At 38.1% G+C, this 27677-nt stretch overlaps 1 protein-coding gene across 5 annotated transcripts in view; it reads left to right on the top strand.

Annotated features, from left to right (window-relative positions):
- ldb2a (LIM domain binding 2a) overlaps positions 1-27677 on the top strand; it is a 112662-nt gene that overhangs the window by 75527 nt on the left and 9458 nt on the right. The window contains exons 4-8 of one of the 5 annotated variants that reach the window (XM_074649141.1): positions 8840-8962; positions 14655-14738; positions 20354-20477; positions 23825-23878; positions 25359-25498. In XM_074649141.1, the coding sequence (XP_074505242.1) occupies positions 8840-8962; positions 14655-14738; positions 20354-20477; positions 23825-23878; positions 25359-25498 (525 nt within the window). Of the gene's footprint in view, positions 1-8839; positions 8963-14654; positions 14739-20350; positions 20478-23824; positions 23879-25358; positions 25505-27677 lie in introns of all 5 variants that reach the window. The other 4 variants (XM_074649139.1, XM_074649137.1, XM_074649138.1 and 1 more) reach the window with 4 other exon arrangements.

Here is a 27677-nt window from a genome sequence, read left to right as displayed (position 1 = left end):
AGCAGTCAGACGATCGTACTTTATTTTATTTGACATGTCGAGAAGAAGGACGTCAAATCATACACGACAATATAAAGGTCAAGGGTAAAACAATAAAGACTAATTGCCATCGTGATCCTTGGTGTAAACATACAGTAGTACAGATGCAGGAGTCCAGGTGACGGCCCGACATAATACCAACACATCCTACACAGTTAGTTAGTAAGATAAACATATAAACAGTACAAATGTTATCTAAGATGGTACCTGACAAGTTTCCCATATTGTAAGCCATACAGTAATGTGACCTTTATTTTTTTAGCTAAGTGTTAATTTTGACAGCTATTTTTTTTAGTTGGTCTTGTCAAATGTCGTTGTTTAGTTTTTAGCCTCGTCTTTTTTCTTCTGTCACGTTTTAGTTGACTAAAAGTCCTGGCAGTTTAGTCATATCTTAGTCAAAGAAAACCATAACTACACGTACACTACACGTGGTTCATTTTGTAAATTCAAACAAAACAAAAAACGCAACAAAACTACATCGTTAGGTTTAGTAAAAAAACATCATGGTTTGGTTTAAAATGTTTCACACGGGACACGGACAGCGGTCTCCTGGGGGAAGTCGTCAATATGCTACGTCACATGCTCTGTGCGTCGCTCATTGTACTACATCACTCGCCGCGCCCGTCCGCGGACTTACAAACGTATTTGTAATACGTCAAAGACAAACGCAATCCAGGACAAAATACGTTTCCTTACAAATGTAATTGAGAATGCAGTTTAGTTGTATGGGAACATCATTTTTAGGAGACATGACTGATAATTTCGTCTCTTTCATCTTTTTTCGTCAACGATATTGCATGTTGATATAGTCACAGTGTTTAATGGTGTCATCTCGTCATCATCTCGTCTTGAATAAAAGGTTGTTGACAAATATATTTAGTCATATTTTTAGTTAACGAAATTAACACTGTTTTTAGCCAAGCTAGTTTTGAGGAGAAAACGAACCGTTCAACTTTATTTCAGACACAATCTGTAGGTCCGTATCAACAGAACAGTAAAACTACTACCGAAACATTGTCATTCCTGCCGTTCTTGCCATATTTGTGCTTTCACATTTTTCCTGTGCAATGAGGAAAACTTTTGGTTATACCCCCAATCTTTCAAAACAAAGCACTCCTTCATATTCAACATGTATCAGCATCTTTCCAGCTTTCCTTCGCTTGCTCTGCGCATCTGGCAAACCCATGTTCCAGAAAACATTTAGCGTTGGCAACCATCAAGCCGTCATGTCACCAATCTGAGCTGCAGCATAACCACGTATTTAAGAGGGTTTTTAATATTGTGTTTATTTCTTATTTCCTCTGTTTTGATTTACTTGAAAACATAAGTATAGAATTGTGATCCATGTAAATGTGAACCCCCCTTTGGGAACCACTGGTAGATAATGTGGCTAAACTGTGACCTTGTTTACAGTTTGCCTGATTGTCTTCGCTCGTGTTTCTTGTAATTGTAGTGATATCACCATGTTCCCAGATCATCACCAATAGAAATGAATGTCCAAAACACTGAAAATAGGCTGAAGCTATAATAAACCAGAATTATCCTTCAGGCACAAAGCAGCTTGTACAAGTTGTTTTTCTAAAAATAAAACAAAAGGTGCACTATGATGAAAGAAAAACAAATCATTCAATACAAATCATTCTAAAAGTAATATCTATGATATATAAATATATAGTATATAAAAGATAGTTTGACAAGTTGATGTAATGGTTGAAAAGGGATGCAGTAAAGGAGCTCAGCACAGTCTCGTGCCTCTCTTTCTCTCCCCGCCGTCGCTCACCTGGCGAGATGCTGCAGACTAACGAACTGGCAGAGTTAACAGGGAGCTTAGAGTGGGTGGTGCTGCTACCCGGGTGCTGGTGAACAATGTGCGCGTGTTTCGCAGGGCGGCGAGGTGTTGACAAGGTGACACGGGGTGCCAATTTGACCAAAAGCCCCCAACCTCCCAGCGGTCCCAGCACCTCTATTCACTACCCAGCAGGCTTTGCCTTTTCCTGGCCAGTGTGTGTTAGCTCGGAGGGCACGGCCCTTGTTACCGGTGCCCAGTTGGGGGGTTCCTCCACGCTGGGAGGCGAGCAAAGAGCAAAAGGCGAGTTCGCGACACGGTGATCTCAGCTCAAGTGAATTTAATTCCCTGAGTGGAGAAATTGACGAGTGGATGTGTTATCAGCTGTGTGTGTTTTTCTGAGCTTTGCTTGGATTGTAGTTTTTCAGGAATTGTCACTCTACTTCTGTTATGATTGTAGATATTAAATTATATTCATGTTAATCAACCTTTTATCAGTTATTATACTTTTTAAAATACTTGTCAATCCTAATTTCAGGGTACGTAAATATCATAGAAGCAATAGAATCAATACTTAAAATAGCAGTGAAGGTTATTAATTTGATTATAATGAGATGTACGGCATCGAGACTTCCTCTGGTGAATATAGATAGGATTAGAGTTAACTACGATAGGCTCAACTATTGCAACAAGCTGCTGACATTCCTTTTAATACTGCAAATGAACATGACCCCCTGAATCTTTAAGCTTCATATTACCCATACGTTATGTTATGATGATAAACCTATACTGAGTAGGTGATTAACCCTCTCCCCTCTGCTTTCCTTATTTGTTTGTCTTTTTAAAGTTACTTTGTGTTGTCGTCACACACATCCCTATTATTTTTGTCATCTCAGGTTTTCATTCTATTTACTATGACATGCTTTGATCTTTTTATGCATGTATTGTTTTTGCATTTAGATTAATTACTGAATTTGTTTGTTTGTATTGTTTGTTTTATTCCTAATGAAAGTCCATGACCATAATGCAGCTGCTTTTTCAGTACAGTTTGGACAGGCCGTGTGCAAGAGTCCACCACTTTTTTACCCGATTTAATTTGCATATTCACGTCTGACAGTTTTAGCTTTAGATTATATACTATTATATACTATTATTACTTTTAGATTTGTTTTGACATTTTAACCTTTATTGACAGAAGACAGTAGGGATATTTAGAAAACACTGGGGGAGAGAGAGAGAGAGAGAGGTGAGGGCTCTCAACAAATGCTGCAATCAAACCGGTGATGCTACAATTACTGTTTGTAGCATCTTAATAGGGCCACTGGGAAACTCCAATCATATACTATTCATAAGTTTGAAATGTATTCTGCTGTACACAATGACACCATATTTATCCTAAAATTTTTTTTGATTTAACTTCATTTGAGCTGTTAAATTAAGTTCACAGTTGTAAGTCGATTGTCATGTTCAACAACATCCTGCAGCCGCACTCGTCTTAATGTATTTGCTTTAACTCAGTTAAAGGCCTTTACACACAAGTGATTCATTTCATTCATTTTTTACGAACTGTCGAGTGTTTTCACACAGAGCACATATATTACGCGGCAAAAAAGGGTAATTTTTCGATTTTTCTGAGATTTTGCACTGCAAGTAAAGTCATCAACCAATCACGTTGTGCGGAACCAGTTGAGTTGCGCCTATATTTATGAAACAGCAACACGGAGGCTCCGTAGTCCAAACCAGGACGGCAAACTTTATTTCAACCTTTGACAGAGGCAGCGCAGACCAAATCCACTCTTTCCCTTCTTACCTTTCACAATAAAAGTCATAATATTCGCAGGCAAGTATTTAGCATTTTTGTGTTGCTTATTCGTCACACCCCCGGTGTGTAAAGGCCTTAAGGCTGCAACTTATGATCATTTTCATCATCGATTAATTGATCCATCGTTTGGTTTGTACAATAAAATGTCAGAAAATAGTGCAAACACAGACTCCCTGAGCACAACCAACAGTCCAAAACCCAAAGATATTCAGGTAACTATCATAGAAATCTAAGAAAAATGTTCATATGAGAGAAGCTGAAACCAGTGAATTTTGCTTAAATAGCAAATTAAATGATTCACAGAAATTGTTTCCAATTAAATTTCTGGTGACCAATCGATTAATCGACTAATCTTATGAGCTCTAAACTTAACATATTGACAGTAGCGTTGATTATATGTACATTTAGGGCTGGGCGATATGGAGAAAATCAAATATCACAATATTTTTTACCAGATACCTCAATATCAATATTGCAACGATACTGTAGGGTTGACCATTAGTGATTTTACAAAATATTTACACAATGAGATTTTTGATAAATAATCATCAGAAGTAAAAGACAACACGTATGCCGTATAACGATATCCAAACATCTAAGACGATATCTATTGTCATATCACAATATCAATATAATATCCATATATTGCCCAGCCCCATGTGCATTAATCATAAATAACAATATATGCTATAATCTTAAACTCTATAATCTTCCTGATACAGAAGGTGGAGTGTTGAGGTGCAGTATTATAAAGCCTGTCAGCAGCTTGTCGCTGTAATTGAGCATATTTAGTCAACTTTGATCCTATTTATATTCACCAGAAGCAGTCATGAGTGCTCATAATAATCAATTTAATGACCTTCAGCTCCTCTGTTGTTAATTGATTGTCATGTTTGGGTACAGTATTGAATTGTGTCTCAGCAGCAGGACGTCGCTGTTATTCTTTCCTTGCTCTTTTGAGCCGGAGATCCCCTGATCTCAGCCCCGTTGTGTGGAAGATTTATGACCCTGCTCTTAAATCAATGGGGACTCTCTGTGAGGGGCTGTACCATTTAATGGACCACTTTTTAATTCAGGGGGCTTTTCTTTCCTTTTAGTTTTCATAAGGGAACACTATTTAGCTACGGCCATTGTGAGAAATATTAGATTTTAACCAATGCTCTCTCAGAAATAAATAGTTTTGTATGATTGACTCTATGCTGGAGTCTGTGGAAAAAGGGCTGCCTCGGTTGCATTTGTGGTTAATGTCTCTGCACCAGTAAGACAAGTTCCTATTCCACTTGGTAATTAAGGTGATTCTTATTTTGGTTTGGATTTAGCTGGTTAGCCAATTTATTTATCAGTTACAGTGAAGCAGAAAGCTTGTGGGGAGAAATAAGAGCGATAGTGGAGGCGATGCTAAAGACACAGTTGGCACTATGGAAAAACAAATCAATAGTGCAGCGTTGTTTCACTGTAGGCTACAGCACCTGAAAGCATCAGAGGACACCGGCTCACTGGCAAACACAATTCAACTCATTTCACTGCTGGTGGCTAAATACCATAAATCTACAAAAACAGTACACTTTCAGGAATGATGTAAAGAAGTACTTATTTCCTCATACATGCCTAAGTATTTGGTCTTTTAATAGGTTTCCCAAAGGGCATGAAAACTCATCCACACACATAATGACCATGATGCATTTCATTTCAAAGGAGGGAAGGAAAAACACTGAAGTCACAGTTTCAACAGCAATTTGAGTACGAGTGGATTAATTATAGCATTTCCTCTTATAATTCAACATGGGCTGAGAACCCGGGGGTTAAGTGTTGATAACTTTGGAGGCAAAACTTCAATAATATGCATATACAGTATGTTTATAATACACAAATATTGTTTGTTGTTTTAGTTCTCAGTGTACTTTTGCAAAATAAATGTGGTTTAAAAGGAACAGTGTGTAACATTTAGGAGGATCTATTGGCAGAAATGAAATAGAATATTAATAAGTATGTCTTTTTAGTGTATAATCACCTGCAAATACAAATCATTGACTTTATATATATATATAACTTTATTTTCCAAGATGTGAGCCACCATCATGATATATAACCAAGGTAGACAGGAAATAAATAAATAAACAAAATAAAAGGATAAAAGTACACACAACAAAACAAAAAAATTAATTAATAAAAAAAAAAAAAAATGAAAAACACTAAAAAGTTTACAGATATTATACCAAAAATAAAGAACGTTTTGTTAACCAATCATTAAGTTTTCGTCTTTAGGTGTTTATATCTACATACGGAGTGGGTCCTCTTAGCAGCCCAGAACGGACAAAACAAACACTGGCTCTAGATAGGGCCATTCGCGTTTTCACAATTTTGCGTCGGCCACCGTAGTTCTCCTACATGCTTAGCACACTAGAAGTCTCATTTGATTGCAATCTGCAACCTCACCACTAGATGCAGCCATATCCTATACACTGTTGCTTTAAGGCTTTTCTTCAGCGAACTTTCTCAAATTTGGAAATTAATTGTTTTGGCGGTTGTAGCTCAGTGGGTAGAGTGAGTCGTCCTTTAACCGCAAGGTTGGCGGTTCGATCCCCTGGTCCTCCTGTCAAAATGTCAAATTGTCCTTGAGTGAGACACAGAGCCCCAAATTGCTCCCTGGGCGCGTTACAGCAGCCCGCTGTTCCTAAAAATGCGTTGGATTAAATGCAGAGGTCATATTTCATGTATATACCTTTTTTTAAGTTTTAAGTTCTCACTGTACAGCGATGGTGTACACCCACACTTTGACTTCTTGGGAAGGTATTGTTTTATATTTTGGGGGTGTTACAAGTCATGTTGCATCCTCTCTTCTCACACTGAGGTCAGCTGTTGGACAATCTGCTGTTGGAATTAGACTAAATATAAAAATACAAGATAAAGGCCATTTTTTAAGTGTCCATTAAACACCAAGGATTATTTCCAAACATTGCTTTAGTCTAATCCACACTTATCTAGCTCAGACAAGCCCTTTATCCCAACTGTGCAGATTCCAGATGTGTTTGCACGTAAAACCAGCATCGAATTGTGTCAGTCAGTGAAAAGGAAGTGTTAATTTCCAAAATGCTATATATGTATTTTAAGAAGAAATTAAATCAGAACCCAAAGTTCCTCATTCAGTATAAAAAAAGGCAAGACTTTATTCACCCCTGGGGGAGAAGTCACATGTTCCAGCAGCACAGATAAGAGCCAAGAGATTACAAAAAACTGATTTGAATAAAATGAATAAAATAACGATGATATTAAAAATCCATATACAGTATATACATTACAATACCTTAGACTATATAAGTAAACTGTGTAAATCCAGTGGTCTTGCAGCCAGGATGTGAATATAGGTATCAGCATCAATGATAATGTAATGATACAATATTATGCAATATATATATATTGGAAACGGAGAAGATATAATAGCATATAATATGATATAAACATACAATAATAATATAAAGTAGTAATATAAGTTATATGATGCAATGTACACTATATTACTGCTACTTATACTATTCCCAGAGTGATAACAGTAATAGAGATAGGTAATCAAGGACAAGGTACAGGTATACGTGGCTTAGAGCAATAATTCAATATGATAATTTATTGTCTTTCAATGGAATCGTATCGTGATGAAATTATATATAGAGATATCGTGATGCACAATTACGTCGTCTAAATTGATAGTAACAAGCACATACTAACTCGTTTTTCAAAAAATCTGATCAAACTCCTCAGTTAAATCAAAATATTGTCTTTATCTGATTATTTGTGTGCATTCATGTTAACATAGTTAGTTTATAGCTGTAAATATTTATTTATTTTTTCTCTATAATTTCATTTGAAACTGAAATGTTCATTTTGCACTAAAGTTCTTAATTAAATGAGAAAATACTCTGTAGTTTTGATTTGTCAAGTATTTAATTCACACAAAAATAGACTTTACAATGTGGTTATTTGATATGGACTATTTATTTATTTAATTACCAGAAAACTTGCTATATCATGATATATATATTGTTATCGAGAAATGAAATTATCTATATCCGGATAGAAGCCCTAACAAGGTGGTTTAGTTCATTCTGGACAGGTGCCATGTAAAAAAATAAAAGTGCAGCTACTGTCTTTCAAAAGTTGTTGTCGTTCTTCATTTGTTCTAATCAGTTTATTTTTAATAGCAGGTGTCACATTATGGAACAAAACTCTCTCTATATTGTAATCTCAATAACTCTGGAAATGCATTGTTGCACAAAGAGTGAGAACATTATACAGTATCCACATTTTACAGCTCTGCATTCAGGGTTTTTTGAAGCAGTCGAGCTTCTATTTATACTTATTTTTTTGAGTTAGCGGTGGAGCACGTGACCAGCAGGGGTAGGTAGGTGGGTGGTGGGTGGGAAGTGGGGAAAGAGGGTGTGGAGGAGGGCGGTGGGGGGGGGGTGGGGGTGCAATATGGCCGCTAGCCTCTTTCTTGCTGATCCTCAGGAGACCATCTGCGCTGGGGGCATTGATTAGAGTGTGTCTGGTGGGATTACATCTTTGCCGTTGCCATGCCAACTAATCAGCTGATTTTTTTTCCCCCCTTCCCTCTGTCTGTCTCTCTCCTCTCTCTCTCCGCGGTTGTCACAGCAACGAAATATGGGAGAAGCGCAAGGGCCCCGGCAAGCGCTGAATTCAGCTAAAGGGGCGAAAAAATGTTTTTTTTTCTCCTCTCTCTCTCTCTCTCTCTCTCTCTCTCTCTCTCTCTCTCTCTCTCTCTCTCTCTCTCTCTCTCTCTCCTCCTAATTGGCAACTCTCTCTGACCTGAAGTTCTTTTGTCTCTGGTGTAAACACACCCCTCTCCAGATTACATTTATTTTCACATTTTAGAAATAGCTGGATGGTTGAGAGGCCCAAGGACAGATGCTCTGAATGAGGGAAGCGAGCGGAGTAAATATTGGGCGCATAATAGCTCGCTCCGTTCTACAAAGTCCTTGAACAAATTCCAAAACGGAGACGAAACCCTTCCAGCGTTTTTTATCAGAAATCACGCCTGGCCAATAAACACTGATTTCTGTTTTTTGTCTGCGTCCAAATCAGCTGACGGCCGCCTGCCAGCCGGTTAAAGATTACTGGAAGAGATATGAGCCTGAGGAGAAATGTAAAGTAACGCTAACTATGTGATCTTTGTCCAGGTTTGTACAGAGGGTCGTTTGATACTGGAGTTTGCCTTTGATGATCTGATGAGGATCAAGACGTGGCACTTTACCATCCGGCAGTACCGAGAGCTCATCCCCCGCAGCATCCTGGCCATGCACGTGAGTGTGACATCATTAACACGCGACCAAACCCCTCCCAGAGTTTTTAGGTGTCACTTTTTCAATCCTAAAGGGGGTCTCTGCACTCTGCCAAGACACTTTTTAGAAGCTATTCATGAGCATATGAAATTTAAATGCCAACAAAGCAGTTTGGAGGGTTTTTTTGCAAACCAATTTATTTGCAGACATCAAAGGCCACTGAGGATAAAAAAAGGGCCCTTGTCTGAAAAGGGAGAGAGAAAAAAAAAAACAAGGTCGAATGAATAATCTGCTTAAGTGACTAAAAGTGTAACACACATTTAGTCACTGCAGCCGTGGAGTGAAGCCGGAGCTACTGTAGCAGAAGGTCTTCTTTTTTCGACATGATTTTTAACTGATGCATACAGCCCGACCGCTAGGGAAAAATAATACAATCTTTCTATAAATAAAGGAAGCCAAATAAGACATGGTGACTGTTTCTATTATTTTGTCCACCCCAGTTTCTATCAGTGAGGCTAGGCTACTGTAAATAACAGGAACACCTCCCTATATCACACAATACAATCCAACAGCACCACAAAACTGAACATTATAACCATGGCGGTTTTATTGCAGTACTGTTGTATTAGACAGCATTACTTAAGGCTAGATGTACCTAATAAACTGACAACTGAGTGTATATTCACATTGGCCCCAGTGATATATAGTGGCACTTTTATATACAAAACTCTCTTTCAGACATACACCTCTGTGCACATGTTGGTCTGATGTCTACGTAAGCGGCAAGACACTTTTACTGTGTGTTAAAGTCATGACAGTTATCTTACCAGGTCGGACCTATACCAACAATTACACAAACCTTAATGCGGCATAAGTCTAACTCCAATGCTAATGCTGATATGGCAGCACATAGTTACATCATAGACTGTATATAAGAACGTGGACAACTCCCAGACCGGACAACGCCTTGTTAGCAACCTGTCAATCACAAGGTAGCCACACCCTAAAGCATCCCCTGCTTTATGGTCTATTTGACTCTAAATGGGACCATAATTTACTAAATGAACATCATGCTGTATTGAAGAAGACTTGAAACTAGCGATTGAGATCATAAACTCGTGTTTACAATGTTTACTGAGGTAATAAATCAAGTGAGAAGTAGACTCATTTTCTCATAGACTTCTATACAATCAGTCTTCTTTTTGCAACCAGAGGAGTCGCCCCCTGCTGGGTAATAGAAAGAATGCAGGTTTAAGACACTTCTGCACTGGCTTCACTTTTCAGATCTAGAGGTTGCCCACTGAGTTAAATACACAAAGAGAAATTAAATGTACATCTTGTTCACTTGATTAGGATCTTTATAATATTTTACCCAAATATCATCTCCCATGCTGAAAGGAAATTAAATCAATTTACTAAACTATGAACCAGTTTGAAGGAGCCGACTCAAAATCCTGTACAACCACAATACTTAGACCAGCTGTCTCATTCCTTGTATTTTCAGCTTTCATCTTAAAAGAATAGCCATCAAAACACTTTATCTACAGCTTGCGAGAAAATAGAAATTCCCAACTGAACGTCAGACTTTATAAAACAGTCAGCAGAGTTCGCTACCTAATAAACGATGAAATTGATGAGAACATTTATTAGGAGATTCACTAGAAGATCGTCATAAATTAAAGCTTCAAGGGAAAGATAAAATCCATCAGTGATGCAGCCTGTGAGAGAACAGAAAACACCTTCCTCCATTCATATCATTAAACTTCTCAACTCACAGCTGTTTCGCAGCGGTGACGACGCCTCCTCTATTTCCGTAAATGTCCTGTCATGTTTGAAAAGAGCCGTAGGGAACATTTACATAAAAGTCACCAATGTCTGGATGACAAAAGACATTACTTTAACAGATAGATGAAGCCAGTAATGTTACGTATTCCCTGTTGAAAAGGGCTTTGGTGAGAAATATTACCCCAAAAAAAGCAATAGTTTTTAGCAGTGATATCCAATACAGTTAGTATACATGCAGCTCCTCTCATTTAAATTATGAATAAAACCAGATTCATTCCAAGTATTTTCCATTTACCCCCATGGAACTAAAGGTGTGTGTAAGAGGCAGCTTCGTCCGTGTAGCCGGCTTCTTTTTTTTTGGCGAAATCTTCATATGAATTTCACTCACCAATAAATTGGCCCCTCAGGGTATTCACACTAATTCCTGGAGAGTGGGATATTGTGGGGTTTTTGTGGGTCCTGGCCAGATCTTCAGTGATTTGTGTGCGAGTGTGTGTGAGTTCAGTCTTTTGATCGTTGCCTGGACTAATGAAAGCAGATACGGACACATGGGAGTCAGAACAGGAAAGTTGAAACTGCAGATTCCAGTACAGATGTAGCAGGGCCCAGTTTTTTGATGAGAGCCGAGCTACCGCTGCACTTTTTTTTTAACAAGAGGAAATGTTTGGAAAAGAAATAAAGTTTGTTCTTATTTTAGTTTTTCAGAAGTTTATAAAGAAGCAGCCTGTATTTGATATTAGTATGATAGATGCTAGAGGTGTGATGGAAATAGTATCAAACAATGCACTTTAAGTAGAAGCACATAAGCATTAGAATAACATAGTGTTATTGTTTTAACTTGAAATGTATCCAAGGAATTACTACATAATATGATGGGAGGAGTAGGTGTTTGTTTCTGCAGTTCCTTTAGCGCCCACTAGATGCTGACTTCAGAAACTCACCTGTTTTGAAGTCAGAATCAAAATTGTCGATTGTTTTTTGTTCAATAAGACATTTAGTGTTTTACTTATTCTTACATTCGTCGTGTCGATGGCTTTAATAGTGATCGTTGGCAGCCAGCAGTAAACCGTTGCCTTCATTAAGTCCCTTCTGAAACCTTTCGTTGATGTTTGTTTCAAGTTCAGGTTCAGCTTTAATATCCCAAAAATCCTTTACCTAAGTAAAAGTAACAATAACACAACTTACAGTTCCATATAGATTAATTCAAATTAATTACAAATAATGCAGCATGGCAAAGATACAACAGCTGTTAAACACATTAATGGCAGCAGTAATACAACATACAGTCTACAAAGAGGCATTAACATAAACAGTATGTGCACTATATATAGAATAAACTATCTAAATGGATAGTGAATAGTAAGAAGTAGTCAGCAATACAATATAATTATGTGCTTATGTGCTTTCAAATGTGCTAATGTGCTAATGTATGTTTTCTTGAATGCCATCAACTTGCCAGTGACTGCAACTAAAAATTAGCCTGTATGGCTAAATCTGTCACATTTGCATAATGGCTCATGTTAATTAATGTGCATTGCCTCTTTCTAAATAAAATAAACATAAACATAAACAACAGTATTATATATAATATTATTATCAGGAAAATGTACTCAAAGTATCAAAAGTAAGTATTTCGTATGCTGAAAATCGGCCCCTGTGATTGTTATATATTATATTATTTGATTATTATTATATTTCATTAATGTAGAAGCAGCATTTTACTGGGTCAAAGCTAATTTTAACTACATTATATAAAGTTAGGTACTTTAATTCCTAACAATGGGTCATATTTTATAAATTGATCATGTTTTTTGTATGTAAAGAGAGCAATATTTCCCTCTGACATGTAGAAGTAGTATCGTAAAATCGTACCTCATGGTATAAAAAAGTACCTCAAATTATACTTATTTAGTGACATTGCACCACTGCTGAGCAGCATCCAGACTTCTCTAACATTAGTTTTAATGTACTGTGGAGCTCCTTCACTGTTTAAACATCTTATTTGTTAACATGCATCTTAAACTCTGAGTGTGTACTCAGTTGTTTGTGTGTCTTTGTCGTCTTGAACTGAGTGTCTGTGTCGTCCCTGCACCATATGTGCCGGCGTTCTACCCGTCACACATTGCTGTTGATACGTGGCTGCACCAGTGCTGTCGAGACAGATTTCCTGTACAGTGCATTTACACTAATTCTACTTGATGAGTAAAGTAATTCAGATTCTGATCCGCCGTCGGCCAAATAATGCACACTAATTCAATCCTCCCGTCACTCATCTCGGTCTGCTGACGGTACAGAAGAACTCTTTCGCTTCCCTCTTGACTTTCTCCACACAGAGATGCGACTGGAGATAGAATTATGCATTTTTCATGAGGCGGTGAATGCGAGTGTGCTTCTCCTCAGCCTGGGCTATGTTTTGCTCTGTCAATACCTACTGCTTCTTATGATTTGACTGCTTATTGTTGGAGTGGCAAACAAGCTCGGTGAATAGTCCTCCTATAATTGCTATCTTGGCTTTGTTCTTATTTAAGATGCATTCTTTACTCCTACACATGCTGCATAATCCAGGAGTTTTCTATTTTACAATCAGTTAATTTATGCAGTGCTGATTTTTTTTATTTGAAGATGGTGGTCAGTTCTTAATGTTTTATGTAGGGCTGTCAATCGATTAAAATATTTAATCAAGATTAATCACATGATTGTCCTTAGTTCATCTTGATGAATTGCAAATTAATCGCACATTTTTTTATCTGTTCAAAATGTACCTTAAAGGGAGATTTGTCAAGTATTTAATCCTCTTATCAACATGGGAGTGGACAAATATGCTGCTTTGTGCAAATGTATGTATATATGTATTATTTGAAATCAATTAACAACACAAAACAATGACAAATATTGTCCAGAAACCCTCACAGGTACTGCATTTAGCATGAAAAATATGCTCAAATCATAACATGGCTTAACTCAAGTCCAACAGGCAACAACAGCTGTCAGTGTGTCAGTGTGCTGACTTGACTATGACTTGCCCCAAACTGCATGTGATTATCATAAAGTGGGCATGTCAGTAAAGGGAAGACTCGTGGGTACCCATAGAACCCATTTTCATTAACATATCTTGGGGTCAAAGGTCAAAGGTCAAGGGAACCCTTTGAAAATGGCCATGCCAGTTTTTCCTTGCCAAAATTTAGCTTAATTTTGGAGCGTTATTTAGCCTCCTTCGCAACAAGCTGGTATGACATGGTTGATACCAATTTGATTCTTTAGGCTTTCTAGTTTCATGTGATGCTGCTATCTGCACTCTAGCTTTAAAACTGAGCCCGCTACGACCTCCGAAATATCGAATGCGTTAATTATTTTTGCGTTATTGTCATGTTTACTTTGACAGCCATAGTTTTATACGAATGATGCAACTGTCAACAGGATCGAGCAGCTTCACAAAAACAATAAAGCACAATAGAAACAAATGGATGGGTGCAGATTTTTGCCCAGCAACTTCACATAATCAAACAAATTTTCCGTGCTGCCCAGACCCTACATACATACATACATACATACATACATACATATATACGCTGAGCAACTTCATCAAATCCAGAAAAGATACGAAATTGAAAATGTGTGGAAATTTAAATGGAATGACAAAATGATATTGATTAATTAGCCTCACAGTTTGACAACAGTGTGAAATGAAGGCCTGAAATACTTCCATTCAGCTTCACGGCACAACCGCGATAACAATGTTAAGTAGTTGCATTTATGACTCGAGGGTGTGAATGTGTCGAATGTGCATTTATCTGATGAATGCCAATTAGCCTAATTGCCTGTAGATAATTAGTTTATTCGTAGTCAGTTGAATACAAACATAACAAAATAAAGATGTGCAGAATATATAGCTTATATTTGTACTTTTTTTCTCCGCTGCTGGCTTCAGGCACAAGACCCTCAGGTGCTGGAACAACTGTCCAAAAACATCACTCGCATGGGTTTGACCAACTTCACCCTCAACTACCTCAGGGTAAGGACTATCTGCGTGTGTGTGTATGTGTCTGACAATTTCTATGACTGTCATTCTGCTTTTGTTTTTGTTCTCATCTCCTCACACTTTAATGCACTCCGAGGAACAATTCTTGTCCATCTTTAAATGAAGTAATTCATGTTGCTCATGCTTTCCAAGTAACTCTCTCATACTTATGTGTCTAGACAGCATAAATGTGTTCTTTATTATGTAGATTATTCATGTTTTGTCATATTAAATATGGTCGTGGCATGATTACATCACCTGCTCTGCAATAAATCTGTAATATTTTATTTCAAATGTTGAATTTACAGGTATATTCAGTGTTTGAATATTCAAGTTTGAATAAGAGATGCTTTTTTCTACATTCTCATATTAACTCTTTAGTTTATTTAAGGTCATATCATGACTGTAAATGCAACTATTTCTCTCTGTCTTACTGGAATTGAAAGCTTATGCTTTTGTTTATGTGCTGAACACGTTTTATGACTCTCGGGCGTTTGAAACCCGAGTGTATAATTTCAAAAGTGCATGGCATCAAAACAAAAATATAAGCACTTATTTCTTCTTTACTCTCCGCCTATACGTGTTTTTCTACCTGACCGCAGCATTATAATTTAGGGAAATAGGAAGTATAAGCCGGCTGAATACATTAGTGATTATTTCACAGGGTTTTGTTTGTGTTTCTCGACGCCACAGTTGACTGACAGCTACGATTTCCAAATGGGAGAACAAGAGCGAGCGGGAGAGAGATGGGGAGAGAGAAGAATTAATTGGATACAGAAAATTAGCATAACATTAATGAACGCTCCCTGTTGAGACTCATAATTGTGAAATGGCGCGCGAATCAGGGAACGGCACCTCCGCTGCTTATAATAACTGAGTGAAGAAAGACACAGAGAGGGAGAGGGGAGCAGGGTGGCTGTTTTTGTTTTCCTATAACAATGATTTCCTATACAGAAAGCAACTGTAATGCGGCTGAAAGAGAAAACACATAATTCAAGTATCTGTAATTACACACTAAAAGATTTGGCTTCTGTGGATTCTTTATTTTTCTCGATTCAGATGGTCAGCGCTCAGCAAACGAAACAATGAAACGGGGATCATGCCTCGTTTTCTGTTTGCTGACAACATGCGTTTTATGGTTGTTTGTGTCTAAATAGACCCAGCTTTGCTTTTTGAAGAATGGTTAGTTTGTGGAAATGACTCGCATTGCCTCAGTGGTCTAAACCTGAAATATTTCACATAAATCCTCGCGCGTCAGCTAAATTAGGAACTTTCCAGGAACACAATGTGGTTTTATTTAAAATGCTACGGGAAACATTCATCTTAACGAGGGATTTAACCTTCGTCTGAGGTTCGCTTTCATTCCAGTAGTAATGAAAACACCATAAACTACATAGATTATTTCACGAGTAGTTTAAAAGCAATTGTATTTAGTTTATTGAAATTGCATTTTAAGCATGTGTTTACAAAGATTGCCGACGTTAGAAGACAGATGTAAGAACTGAAGGCTTAGTTACAGACTCAGTGTTTAATTTAGATGTCATTGTATCCTGTAAAACAGTGGTTCCCCACCTTTTTTGTCTTTTTGTGACCCTTCAGCCCCTCAATGATTAATAGACTGTTTCACCTGGATACTATTTTTAAGACCTGAAGAGATAAAACTTAACAATGTTTCACAAATAAAATAAAGATTACAGAAAAGTCTGACAAACAAATATGTTTTTTTACTCTCACAATACCTTCAGATTCATCTTGCGACCCCTTTTGAGGTAACCTAATATAACAATATTTCTAGGGCTGTCAATCGATTAAAATAGTTAATAGTGATTAATCGGCAATTAATCACACTTTTTTATCTGTTTGAAATGTACCTTAAAGAGAGTATTTAATACTCTTATCAACATGGGAGTGGACAAACAGGCTTGCTTTATGCAAATTTATGTATATATTTATTATTGGAAATCAATTAACAACACAAAATAATGATAGCTATTGTCCAGAAACCCTCACAGGTACTGCATTTAGCATAAACAAATATGCTCAAATCATAACATGGCAAACTCACTTGGATACTATTTTAAGGCCATACTACAATATTTCACAAGAACAAAGCAAAGATTACAGAAAAGTCTGACAAACAAACATATTTTTTTTTACTTCACAATACATTTAGATTCATCTTACGACCCCTTTCTGGGTAACCTGACCCTGTCAGATGGTTTGTTACGCAGAACCATCTGAGAAGCCGTCATTGGAAACTGTTTGGAAAAGGGCAAGTACTTTCAAACAATACTTGGCAGGTGATTGGATGAACCGTCTGTCAATCAAACTAACGAAAGGGAAACTAACTGCAGCCTAAAATCATCGCCTTCAGTGCCGTTCTTTACTCTTCTTTCAATGAAGAAATACTCTCCAGTTCTGATATAACTGATGCTATCATTGCAGCATTTACGTTAACACTCGCCTCTCTGTGTCGTCTCACGCTATGCTCTCACCGGGTATCACACAAACATAAGCCACGCCCGTAGCTGCCAGTAGCTCCTCACAGGACGCCGATTGGTCCGTTGTCTGGTGAGCCGGACACAAATGCATTACTTGAACCCTGATAAGATGGATTTTCGTGTGACATTTGATATCACGCTTCTCACGTGATGTCGTGAGAATCCAGCTGCCGTGCAAGGTTACTTTTGGGGGTTCCGATCCCCAGATTGGGAAACACCTGCTGGGCAGCCACTGTTATTCATCATATCACACACTTTGCAAATGATATTTTCCCCTACTGTTATCCAAGGATGTCAAAATAAAATACACCCTTTCCTCACATAATGTGTCTCTGGAAAAGACCTTTCCCAGCGTTTATCAGTCCTTCTAAAGGGGACGGACTGTTTCCTGGATAAAGAGGTTACAACCGGCCTTTCTCTCTCTCTCTCTCTCTCTCTATTTTTTTTTTCATTTGGAGTATTTAAGCCTTTCCATGTATTGGAGCTGCTGGCTTCCTACTATTCAGCCTGAAAATAGCCCTTGTTTTCAGGCTGAGAGCCAGGGCTTGTTGGCTGAGCTGTGGAGGGATATTACTGTGTCAGGAGGGAACTATCAGAGGAGAACATGGGATTAGTCTGCTACAGGGATGTTCACTTTACCTCGAGCTGCATGGCATCAAAACACTGCCGTCCTTACACATGGAACCGACATTACTATGTTTATGTAGGGTAATTTGGCGTTAGCAGATACGGTTGTTAGAATGACTGGTTTGAAACCCCGGACTGGTAAACATCCATCATGCTAAAGGATCCCTGGTGTTCTGAGGTGATTTGTATAAAAGCCTCCACACCTGCTTAACACACAGTAGTAGGTCATAGATAGATACATATACATGATACCTGCCCTTGTCTTTTTCTTTTTACTCCAAGTTGCTGTACAGTACGGCTGAAGACAGGATGAGCATGTTGATTAGAATTGACATCAGAAATGTACTGTAGGGGTGGTGGGATGCGGAAGGTCAGAGGAGATCATCTGAGCATGCAGTGAATGATTAACAGTCTCCTTTCTCTCAGTAACGACTGTCAAAGTGCCCTTGAGTTAGTTAGTAAACCCACGCCTACTTTCACTCCAGTAATTTTTGACCTTACATCACTCTGATCGGGAAACACTAACAGCGACTTCATCAACTGCTTTCCCGGTCAGCCATACCGCAGCTATGTAGGGTTTGAGTCAGTGGCCAAAACCTCTGTTGCATCAGATTAATGACATCTACTATTTCTAATATGTTCTTCTTGGTCTTTGACATGGGAGACTGCTGTTGATTTCTCTTCAGTATTGGTTTCTTTTAACCATGACCGCAAGTCCTTTTTGTGCTTAAACTTAACCAAACCTCAAGCATAGCAATGGCAGATTAAAAATGTTTTTTGTAGCAACAGCAGGCACAGACAAATAAAGTTGTCCTAACAATAGGGGCATCAGATCAGAAAACATACACACCAAACACAACACAACAATTTTTGAGGCTGACACTGATAGATATTTTTGAGTTAAAAATATCTGATAACAATATATCGGCCAATATTTTTTTTTTTTTACAATCTTGATACAGATTCCTTAGATTTGTTTTTTAATGAATTGTGACCTAAATACAACCTGAACAGGACATTTTATAGTTGAAAAATCAACTTGTCAGTTCTCGTTTGTGTTTCTAAATGATACCGATATATCTGCAGTAAGCTTCTATCAGCTCTAATAATAAAGTATTGCTACATACAGTATATTGGGGAAAAAGTGCAGTATGGGGTCCTTATTTATAATCTCTATAAACAGATTCTACATCGGGACAAGACTTTGGTATTGGAACTGTTTCTGTTTGTTGTCTGAGTAGTATTGACCAATCATAGGTAATCAGTCTGTGTGGAGAGCAAAAGAGGCGGAAGGCATTGGCCGAAATGCAATCTTGGTTACCTCCCGGCTATCGTCTGACAATGATTTAGCTTTTTATTGGTTTTAAAATTAGCTTGCAAACTGGCTGCTTGTGAAACAATCCGGTTGTAGATGTAATTTTTCAACTCCAGTCTCGCATCTCAAGTTGCTAATCAGACTGTAAACAATGAGCAGTGCGTGGAAAAGGAAGTCTTGGCCCGGATATCCGCTGGCTACACCGGAACCCCGAAAATATAGCCCCTTTGCCCCCAGAGGCTTATCCATCATAAGACCGATAGTTGATTGGTTCCAAGACTCGGGTCCTTACAACATTATGTCAGCCAAACAATATGGCAATATGAATATGACACAGAGTGCTCATTAAAATACCATAGTTTTTAAGTGCTGATAATTTAAAAAAACAAAAGCTGTTGCGGGTGTCAGAAGCTGGGAGAGGTGGGTATAATGGTCAAATGTTCGAAAGTCAGGAAGAAAAAGAAAACAGTTTTATCCAGTTAGAAGAAAAAGATGGACATGGTTGCTTGGAGGATAACTCTGTGATTGGTCCAGCAATAAGACAGCACTGTAACCGTCCAAACACTGACTGCACCAACAAGCATTTGGATGGGTGCTGCTATTAAAGAAGGGAGAGGGGGCTGACCAGTAATGTTATCCAGATGTTATCTGGACAAGCAAAGCCTGATGTATTTAAGATGACAGGCTGACCCCTGGTTCCTCTCACTGTTGATCACCAGAGATTTACAGTTTTCTCCAGAATATTGTCTTTTAACTAGAGAATATTGTTGGACTTCAGTGTGGGAACAAGGGACTGTTTTCAAAGTGTGTGTGTGTATTGACGCATGAATGTGTCATACACATGTTGTAAAACCGCTCAGCAAAGGCTGCTCGTATTAAAATGTATCACCCATCTTTCTCTCTCTATCTCTCTAACGCTCTTCTTGACAATAAACCTTTTTTTTTTTACGGTACTTTATTAATAGTGTCTATAAAAGGTAGATTTACTGCACTATTAATCACTCAAAGTCAGTCTGGGGGTGATTAATTGAGCAACAAACTCAGTGTTTTTATGGACGTTGTTTTGCTTTACCTTTTGCTTTACCTGGACAGGACGCTGTCCTCTCATCAAACGTTTAATAAACCTGTTTTAATTGGACGTGTTGTTTGTCCCGTTGTGTCAGCAGTTGTGTGTCATCCTGGAGCCCATGCAGGAGCTCATGTCAAGGCACAAGACCTACAACCTCAGCCCCCGGGACTGTCTCAAGACATGCCTATTCCAAAAATGGCAGAGAATGGTAGCCCCACCAGGTAACTACCTACCTACACATATCTTTACTGTCCATATGCCTCTTCAAAGATGCAGCGTTTTATCTGTAAAACCTACAAATCTGGACGAGTGTGAAGAGTTTTTCTGGTTTCTCTCAGCAAAGATTTTCAGATAACTCCGGATAAACCTGTTCCTCTGAACCAGAAATATGGAGTTCTTACCCAAAAATGGCATCAAATGACGTCAGAAAATCATTTACGTTTTCTAAAATGTTCCCCCTACTGAGGTTTAACTGACTTTCTTTCCTTAAAAAAAAACAACTTTTAATTCTGTACCGTCACTCACTTTGTAGGGATAGGAATATATTTTCTCAGACTGTGTTTTTATTGCATCATTTATGTTTCCAAATTTGCCATTATATGTCTTAATCCCTTAAATATGTTTTGCCTGTCAGGTATATGAAATTAATCAGAATTCAGGGCTGCCTCTTGAATCTCAACCTCGCCAATCTTAACGGGCCTCTCAGCTCTCTATGATTGATGTTTTAAGGGCGGTTTCTGAAAAGTACCAGACTTAAATTGGCTGTGCGGTCTTAAGCTGGAGAGAAAGAGTAAGCCGAGTTTTTTTGGACACATCGGAGTGGCTGCAAATTACAGCAATGCTTAGCGAGGCGTGACGAGATGTCTTTAAAAACCAACACCAGTCAAAAAGCCTTTGACTCAGACCTGTGTAACTTTAATTAAGAGTGCCGGGTGTAATCAGACTTGTAGATCCAGCTCCCCGGCCAGCAGCTCCCCAGTGTCGACGACGGTCTTCAAAGAAAAGAAGAAAAAAAAAAAACAGAAGAAAAAAAAACAGGGAAAGCATTTTATGAATATAAAGTCTGAGGAGGAAAAAAAGCTCTTATATTGATGGTTAATTGTGCCCATGGAAAGAGAGCTTGATATGAAATCCTATATAGGTGATACAGTTTTATATCATATATGTGGGATTTATTAGAAACAGCTTAAAGTGATAGTTTGGGTGTTTTGACGTGAGGTTTTATGAAGTACTTATCCATAGTCAGTGTATTACCTACAGTAGATGACGGTCGGCATACTCCCAGTTTGGAGAAGCAGACAGGAGTTACAGCACGGGAGCAAAGCAATGTACTGCTGTGGTCGTGGGGCAGAAGCAAAACGTCACCTAAAAGAAAGGCCCACCTAAAATCAATATCTGTTCAAGTGTATGCTATATTTAGAATATTTTCACGGCTTTTACCTCACCGTCAGACAGCCCCTTCTGACGGAGAACTGAAGCCGCTATATCTATCTATGCTCTCTTCAAAGTCACCAGACTTCATTGAAAAAAAACAGTGATTTTACCTCCCAGAACACGGGAGTTGCTGGTCTACCGCTGCCTCGATCGGTTAGTTTGTTTCAGTGTTGTTGGAGAGTCTATTTCAATCTGCAACACTTGTAGCTTAGAAGTGCTGTTTGAAGAATGAATCTCTTACGTCACATTTTGGCTGTGAGGAACTTGCAGAGCAAACAAACAAAGACCACCTAAACCAAGACCAAGTCATGACCGAGACCAGAGTGTATCAAGACCGAGACAAGACCGAAACTTTGAAGGGTTGAGATCAAGTAATGACCAAGACCGGACCAGTGCGAGTCCCACACTGCATGACACACTTAGGGTAAAATGTGGAACATGCAAACCATATAGGCTTTCCTCAAATTGATCTGACAATAAACAGGCAATTAAGTGCTATCCACGCAGTTGTGGAGTTGACCGGTCTGAGACTGAGACAAGGCCGAGTAAAAAATACGTCCATTTCCGAGACGAGACCAAGACCTTCAATAAGTGGTCTTGAGACCGGTCTCAAGACCAAGACCAACCGATCTTGAGTACTACAACACTAGTTGTTTGTGTTATTGTGTGACTTTAGTCAATCCAAACTAACCCTTTAAAACACCGAAGTCACACAATACTAACTAACCGATCGAGGCAGCGGTAGACCAGCAACTCCCATGTTCTGCGATGTAAAATTTCTGTTTTTGTCAATGGAGTCTGGTGGCTTTGAAGAGAGCATAGATAACAGCTTCAGTTCCCCGTTGGAAAGGGCTGTCTGACTGCAAGGTAAAGCAGTGAAAATATTCTAAAACTAGCGTACACTTAAACTTACTTTTTTAAGGAGGCTAAAATATGTTTTGTTGCAGCCACCGTCCACAGCAGTACATTGCTTTGCTCCTGTGCAGGTACTCCTGTCTGTGTCCTCAAACTGTAGGTAATACACTGACGATGATGGAGTAGTACCTCCACTTTAAACAATCCGAACTATCCCTTTAATGTGTAATGTATTTTGATATAATATGCAGTTTTATCATTTTAATTGGTTGGTTGGTTTGCTGTTTTTTTTTTATCTATAAGTGGTAACTTTTTAAATATTAAATATAGTAAGTCTAATGCTCGGGCCTCCTCCGTGTATTTTTCAGGGTCATTTTAATGCCATCTGTCTATATTTTCACAAGAAGTTTGTCTGAACTTTGCAGTTTAGCTGTAATTGCGGTTTTCCCTTATTGGTGGGCTGTTATTTCCCCTTTCCTGCAATTCTTCTCCAGCTTGGAAACTGGATGGGATTTCGCCAGGAAGGAAGCCACAGGCGCATTTATGCTCTGATAAGTCCTTTTGGTGGAAATGGAAGTGATTTTAGTGCGTCACCGGTTCAGCATCGAAAGGAAACCAGTCGGATAACAGAAATGATTGTCTCTGACAATAGGCCCACTTTTTTTGCACACACGTCTGTCAAAGTCAGGAATCAAAAGAGAAAAGATACCGATAAAAATTCCCCTTATTGTTTTGCCTCTGATTTATAGTTTCAGTTTTGTTTGTATCAACGAGACGCTGGTTGTTGTAACTGAATATGAAAGCATCTCCCTCGGTGTGATTAGTAAGAACCTCGAAAAAAAGATGTATTTCATTTTCAGACATCTGTTTGAAGATCACAGCCGTGTTTTCTTGTCTCCCTCGAGATTAAAAGGAATGATTTTCTAACAAATGTTGGCAGAATTTGCTAAATCATGTATTCATAAATTATGCACCGTAGATTATTTTGCAAATACTAGAAACACCTAGATCTCTAGTTAACCTGTCTGTGCTTTATATGTTTTTGATAATAATGATTTTACTTGTGATTTAATTGCACCTTCAGGAATTATGTGTAACTCATAATTGGAAAAACATTCATCTAAATTTCCCAGTGGTGTAAAGTAGCATCTGCATGGCATTGAAAGTTCAACTCTTTTTCTCGCTTTTCTCTGTTATCATCTCTGGTCTCATTCTGTCTTAAAATGTTTAAGAGATCATTCAATCACCTGAATAAAATAATTTTGGCTCCGGTTTTCAGCTGGACACCCACAGAACTTCAAAACGGAAATATTTCCCACAAATCACAAAAAAGGTATCTTCCCTCTTACACTGTCTGCGTAGTCTTATAAGAAAGCAGCATTTCAGTTGCAATACATTATTGTGTCATCTGCATGTTTGAAAATAACACTAATTCCTGTAATATAACAAATACAGGTTGCATATGCCAGATTAACGCATGCAGGAAACATTATTCTCAAACACAAGCATGCTCAGCAAATCAAATCTATAGTATAATTACCTGTTCAGTAAGACAAACAGGAATGTGCTTTCTGCCTCAGCAGAGCGGTTTTAATCTGGCTCATGCTATTGAGGAACATCGCAATCGGTGCATCATTAACAAATTTACATTACGTTAAGCATCGGGGTCCATTGTCGAGCATTTATGCAAATGAAAGAAAGGTTCTTTCTTACTAGTGCATGTCTTGGGAGATGTCGACACTCGTGTGGTTTCACCTCTGAAGAAAACAAAGCATGGAACAATGTAGACGAGTCGCTGTTACATGTCTTTGTGTGTGGGTGCATGCATGCATGTATACAAGCATTTTGCACAATTTTGTGCACGCCTTTGTGTCTCCGCATGTAATGCTGTCTGTCCGAGCCTCTCTACTGTATGACCTAAAACACACTCAGTCTACAATAGGGCTGCAACTAACGGTTATTTTCATTGTTGATTAATATGTCGATTAGGGCTGTCAAAGTTAACGCGATAATAACGCAAATTCGTTTTAACGCTATTAATTTCTTTTTTTCATACTAGATTGTCAACGAGGTTAAATAACGCTCCAAAGTTACGCTAAATTTTGGCGAGGAAAAACTGTCATGGCCATTTTCAAAGGGGTCCCTTGACCTCTGACCTCAAGATATGTAAATGAAAATGGGTTCTATGTGTACCCACGAGTCTCCCCTTTACATACATGCCCACTTTATGATAATCACATGCAGTTTGGGGTAAGTCATAGTCAAGTCAGCACACTGACACACTGACAGCTGTTGTTGCCTGTTGGAGAATTTTGACTTTGTTTTTCTTGAAAAAATATTACTCAAACTGATTAATCGATTATCCAAAATAGTTGGCGAGTCATTTAATAGTTGACAACTAATCGATTAATCGTTGCAGCTCTAGATCAATCGTTTAAGTGGTTAACTGGTTCCAACTTCTCACATTTTAAGATTCACTGCTTTTCTGTTATATATGATTGTAAATTAAATATCTTTTGGTTTTCGAACAAAATAAGACGTGAAGACATCACCTTAGGCTCTTGGAATTTGGGCATGTTTTAGTATTTTCTATCTTTTATAGACTTAGTCAGTTGAAAAAGTAATAGATTAACTGATAATACAAATAATCATAAATTGCAGCCCTACTATTGGTGCCCAAGTAGCGATTAATTAAATAGTTGACAACTAATCAATAAATCGTTGCAGCTGTACTCCACACAGCACACTCTCCTACACCTTGTCTCTGTATGTATGCATTATGTTCTTGGCATTGCCTGTGTTTCTCCTTACAGGTCGGGCCAAAGCTGAGCCCGCCCGACAGACAACCACGAAGAGGAGGAAACGGAAGAACTCAGCCAGCAGCGCCAACAGCGCCGGCACCACCGCCAGCAAGAAACGCAGCCCCGCCACCAACTTCAGCCTCTCCAGTCAGGTACCTGTAAGCATCAGCTCCACTCGGTTTGCCTCCTCTTTTTATTTTCTTTTTTTCTACATGCATGTTTGCAGGGTTGAACACAGGCGCGAGATATTCCTAATGGTATTGCAGCTATTAGGTTTAATTTATTTGCACAAAAGAGAAGAAAAACAGGAGGAGAGGGTAGAAAAGAAACTCAAGTCTGTGTAGTGAGACAAAGAAAACCTCAAGGGATTTGTGTGAAAACATGTCGCCCAGAAAGACAAAGGGAAAATACATAAAGAGTGACACAAAACGACATTAAAAATCATCAAAAGCAGAAAATAGTACAAGAGCAGCTAAATTCATAAACAGCAAGGTGAATAAAAAGGTAGTATTATATCACTAACTCCAGCTTCTTCCTTAGTTTCTTTACAAGAACGACATGTACTTCAGAATATGTATGTTTAAAACGACCCGGCTGACCCCGTTCCTCAACCAAGTGGCCATAGCCTGAAGGTTTAAAAAGAAAAGAAAAAAGTTTAAATCTCAGGACGAAATGGGAAGATGTGGGTGGGGAAAGTGACACTCTGGCCTCTCTCAGCCACTACTGTTGAAAATGCCCTTGACCAAGAAGACATCGAACTCACAGCTGCCCAGAGGACTGTTACTGTGAGAAGAGTTTACTTCAGTAACTCCGCATGTCCAGAACTGTCTGAATGTGAAGAGCACCGGATAAATAAATAACACAGGTTTCAATAATACAAAAATTCACAATACTGAAAGAGCTTCATGTGGAGTTTAACTTCTTCCAGTGGCTTTTGGTCATTCAGCAGCAGCAAATAGTTTCTGATGAATCTGTGGAGGTCAAAGTTAAACATCTGTAAATCTCAGCTGCTCCAGTAACACAGTTTAGTGGCCTGCAGTGTAGAAGTGGGTGATACAAAGTCGTAAGAGCTCGAACATTGAGCACGATTTTTGAGGCTGAATATTTGAGAGGGACAACAAATAAATAACTATATATATCAGCTATATCATGTCTTATATTTTATATTTCAACAATAAACTGTACTATAACTGTAACAGCATCAGTGAATGTAAAATGAAGATAGTACATTTTTAGTATTTACTGGAAATGTAATATATAGAAATGCACAACAATAACTGGGTGATAATTCAGTATGATAATGCATCATCTTTCAGTGGAGTCGTATCATAATGAAATCATATATCGAGATATCGTGACACGCAGTCACGTCGTCTAAATTGATAACAAGCACATACCAACTCAAATTTCTCAGAAAATCTGATCAAACTCAGTTAAATCAAACTATCGTCTTGATCTGATTACTCTGTATTTGTGTGCATGCATGTAAACATAGTCAGTGTATAGCTGGAAATATTTATTTATTTATTTATCTATAATTTCACTTGAAACTGTTTTCTTCATTTTGCAGTTAATTAAATGAGAAAAAATACTCAGTACTTCTCATTTGTTGAGTATTTAATTCACAAGAGTATACAAAAATAGACTTTACCATGTGGTTATTTCATATAAACTATTTATTAAATTACCATACTATATATCATTAACGAGATATGAAATGATAGAAGATTTTGGCCATATCGTCCAGCCCTAACAATAACCCAATATTGGACAATAATATCAGTTGTGCAGCTTTTCAGTGGTGGAAGTGTGCATGTTGTAACTGGATAAAAAAAAAGGTAAAGAAAAATGATGTTTAGACTGATGTGTGATGCGTGTGTTTGATGGCTGATACAGATATTTTTGTGTTTAAGCAAGACGATTTATAATTTGTGCACATGTCCGTAAAAGTAAGCCATTCATTTTATTTAAATAAATCCTTTGTTGCATATCTTATCTTTGTACGTCCGGTGTACAATTGGTGGGTCGACCTCGTGATCTCAAGCACTGGAAGTATAGTTGTTTTGTTCCATTTTCAGAAAAATAATTAAATCTTGTTACAATGGAAACATTTCTAAAACATACTGCAGACATGGGACAGTAAATAGTTAAATCAACTTTTAAGCATAGGATTCCCCGTCACATTTTTTTCCTGAAATATCTTTAAATTGGGAATCTTCCACAAAGTACTTTAGTGAACAATTTAACTGCCTGACATCAGCAGTGGACTATTTGACTCACCAACATCCAATACTATATTGATCTATTATTCAGAAAAGGTAAAAATAAAGA

This window comes from Sebastes fasciatus, chromosome 10, assembly GCF_043250625.1.
Source record: "Sebastes fasciatus isolate fSebFas1 chromosome 10, fSebFas1.pri, whole genome shotgun sequence".
In the NCBI taxonomy this organism is placed as follows: domain Eukaryota; kingdom Metazoa; phylum Chordata; class Actinopteri; order Perciformes; family Sebastidae; genus Sebastes; species Sebastes fasciatus.
The sequence above is the reverse complement of the archived record's forward strand: the minus strand, read 5'-3'. Positions and strand labels throughout refer to the sequence as shown.